The sequence below is a fragment of the Littorina saxatilis genome, unplaced genomic scaffold (assembly GCF_037325665.1).
Source record: "Littorina saxatilis isolate snail1 unplaced genomic scaffold, US_GU_Lsax_2.0 scaffold_1232, whole genome shotgun sequence".
Lineage (NCBI taxonomy): Eukaryota > Metazoa > Mollusca > Gastropoda > Littorinimorpha > Littorinidae > Littorina > Littorina saxatilis.
The window spans coordinates 4,529-8,037 of record NW_027128393.1 but is presented as its reverse complement, the minus strand read 5'-3'; the positions used below and the strand labels follow the sequence as shown (position 1 = coordinate 8,037).

Genomic DNA, 3,509 nt, shown 5'->3' with positions numbered 1-3,509 from the left:
CAACAGTCGCATGTTACTGGTAGCTTCGGGGGGGAGGGGGGGGGGAATAATCAGATTTGTATTTTAAATTCACACATCACTTGCAATTGCACCTATGGCCATGTTGACTGTTCTTCTTTGTATTTTGTATCCTGCCTTTCACTGATTGAGACAGTAATGAGACATTGTCCAGAAGTACTCAGAAAGTACTGGTTGCTCCGGGAAAAAAAAATCAGACTTGTTTTAAATCGTACATCACTTGCATCAGTGTTCACTGCTCTTCTTGTTTTTTTGTATCCTGCGTCTTTGCGCCCATGATGACTCCCCCTCTCTAATCTTGGATTCTGTCTGTCACTGATTGTGGTAGTAATGATTCATTTTTAAGTAGTACTCGGAAAAGAAATAAGGGAAACAACCATCGGGTGCTACTGGTAGCTCCGGAAATAAAAATAATGAGACCGTTTTAATCACACTGTGTATGTGCGTGCGTATCATACACACAATGGTGGTAGTAGTTGTTGGCGTAGTTGTCGTGGTGGTCGGCGTCATCTTTGTTGTCGTGGTGGTGGTTGTAGTTGTCGTCGTCGTCGTTCGACAGTCCCGCACTCATCACTTGCACCCATGATAATTGCTGATCCCTTAATTGTTACCGTGTATCCTCCTTTCACTGATTGTGATAGTGATGATACATTTCCCAGTAGTACTCAGGCCAGCGTTTGACCCTCCCTTGTCTGGGTAAAGGATGCACTCGGTTGTCGTTGTGCCTGACGTTGGTGGGGGTAGGGCCGCCGCTGCAGCAGCAACAACAGACGACGGCGACGATAACGACTAAGAGGAACAGACCGATGATACACCCAGCCGCGGTTAGCACTGCGGAGAACTCAAGACTCACGGTTTCAGTGTTGATGTCGATTTTGGCTTCTGGAGTCAACGCTGTTATTGAGTCCAAGGAAGTTGTTGGAGATGATGCTGATAGGGGGGAGTTGGATGTTGTTGGTTTAGGTTGAAAAACTGTTGTGGTTGTTGCGGGTGTTGTTGGTCTTTTGGTGGTAGTTGTGGTTGTGGGTTTTGTTGTAGTTGTTGTTGACGTCTTCGTGGTTGTCGTCGGTACGGTCGTTGTCGTGGTTGTTGACGGAGTTGTTGTCGTAGTCGTCGGTGTTGTCGTGGTTGTTGTCGGCGTGGTAGTGGTGGTTGTGGGAGTAGTAGTAGTAGTTGTTGGCGTGGTTGTAGTCGTGGTCGGAGTTGTCGTCGTAGTAGTCGTCGTCGTAGTAGTCGTGGTGGTTGTAGTTGTCGTCGTCGTCCGACAATCCCGTTCCAAGTCCGGCATAGCGTCCGTCAGCGTCCGGCCAGCATATCTGGCCAGCTCTTTACAGGTTGGAGGCTGACTGGCCGCGCTGGTCAGCAGATACCTGCCCAGCCACAGCACGTCGCAGCCACACCGCCAGTTGGGGTTCAGGTGCAGGTCCAGCGTGGGCGTGGAGGATGTCAACAAGGTTTCCAACGACGCGGGCAAGGACTCAAGTGACGTGTTGTGAAGGTCAAGGACGTGCACGTGCGCTCCGCTGAACGCTCCGGGTTGCACAGAGGTCAAGGGATTGCTGGAATCAGAATGGCAGTGGGTTTTTTGTCACAGTTGCTTGCTGCTTATTGTCAATAATGCTTTTTTTGTTGCTTTTTTTAACAAGAAAAGTTAATTGAACAAAAAAGTGCGTCCTTCTAATGGAGTGTGCAGTTTAAAAACTTGCAGATAATAATGAAAGGAACTTTGCTGATTAGGCGTTGACTTCGATAGATCTCGATCTGCACCAAGATGTCCTTTCGACACATCACGATGCTTATTGACACAGACATACGAACAACAGTCAACTATAATCATCAATATGAAGTAACCGATCGACGGGCCTGAATATAGCCAAACACGTATTTGGATAGGCACGATTGTAAATTGTCTACATCGAATAACGAACTGACAGTTTGGTTTTTAATACATCTAACACAAATTAAATTCGCCTTCTACTGCATTACATTGGTGACATAATCTCTGTTCTCTGTGAGTACCTGGAGAGGTTGAGAGTGTTGATTGTCATCTGTGAGAAATCTCCGCAGTTGATGGAGATGATTCGGTTCCCGCTGAAGTCCACTGTCTGCGGTGGTGTCTGGCAAGCGCGGAGGGAGGCTGACGGAACAGCGGAGAGGAGGTTATCGGACAGGTCCAGAAGCGATAAGGCTGTTCCGCTGAATGTTCCGCCTCCCACCTGGCGGATTTTACTCTCCGCGAAGCTGACAGCCTTCAGTGACGTCATTCCGGAGAAAAGATTGTCGGAAAGTGACGTCAGTGACGTAGATTCGCCCTTCAGGGAAAGAAGGTTGCGTAGGGGTTTGAAAACTCCCACCGAAATGTGACTCAGCGGGTTCGTCGACAGGTCCAAACTTTTCAGGCTGGCCAAGCCTTCAAAAACTTTGTCGCCGAGACCGGATATCTCGTTGATTCTCAGGTTCAACGTGGTTAGTGCCGAGAGCGGCGAGAACCCGCTGTCGGGGAGTTTGGTGAGTCTATCTCGCCCGACGATGAGTGTGGTGAGCTTGGTGAGGCCGGTGAAGAGGTCGTTGTTGAAGGTGGAGAAGTTGTTGCCGATGAGAGTGAGTGTGGCGAGTTGTATGTTGTGGGAGAACACTGACGGTGCGAACTTGGTGATCCCGCAGTTGGAGAATGTCAGCTTTTCGACGTTGACCATTCTGCAAGGGTGACGAGATTAGTTAGTTTGGTTTGACTTGTGAAGGTTACTATTCACTGTAAACGTGAACAGAATTTTACAAAAGATTACTTCCTCCTCCATCTCTCTCTCTCTCTCTCTCTCTCTCTCTCTCTCTCTCTCTCTCTCTCTCTCTCTCTCTCTCTCTCTCTCTCTCTCTACTTTGCCTGTGTCTGTACCAACTACTCTCAGTGTCCCGCACACACACACACACACACACACGCGCGCGCGCACACTTTGCCTGTGTGTACCAACTACTCTCAGTGTCCCGCGCGCACACACACACACACACACACACACTTACACACGCACACACACACGCTCGCGCGCACACACGCCTGTACCCCCCACCTTGACTCTCACCCACCCACCCCCACCCACACACACACACACACACACTGACCTCATCACAAAGGGCGCGATTAGGCCTCTCACTGGAAATAGGGGACATCCTCCCAGCACAGTCGCCTCCTTCACGGTGGCGGGAATCACCTGAGGACACGTTTGGCACACGGCCTTCTCCACTTGACCGCTTGACCCCACTGGACACGACAGGCACACGGGGGGCGGAGGGCATCCTGCATGGGTCAAGGTCACTGTCAAGGTCAAGATAAAGGTCAAGGTCAGAGTGACGTACAAGGTCGTTCCCATTGGTTGCCTTGAGTGAGGTCAAGGCTTAAATTGAAGTGATTGAAGAAGCATGGTCGTTGTCTTCATCAGGAGAAGGTCCAAGCACTCTTCGACACAGACGGCAGAATTGTTCTATTCGCGTGAAAG

General features: G+C 49.8%; 1 protein-coding gene across 1 annotated transcript; it reads right to left on the bottom strand.

Moving 5' to 3' along the window:
• Positions 1 to 439: 439 nt before the first annotated feature.
• Positions 440 to 2,847, bottom strand: LOC138956749 (platelet glycoprotein Ib alpha chain-like). The gene is made up of 2 exons (XM_070328021.1): positions 2,005 to 2,847; positions 440 to 1,607 (listed from the first exon to the last, which is right to left on the bottom strand). Exons 1-2 carry the CDS (start codon positions 2,712 to 2,714, stop codon positions 644 to 646), a joined length of 1,674 nt encoding a protein of 557 aa, XP_070184122.1. The 5' UTR covers positions 2,715 to 2,847; the 3' UTR covers positions 440 to 643.
• Positions 2,848 to 3,509: the final 662 nt, after the last annotated feature.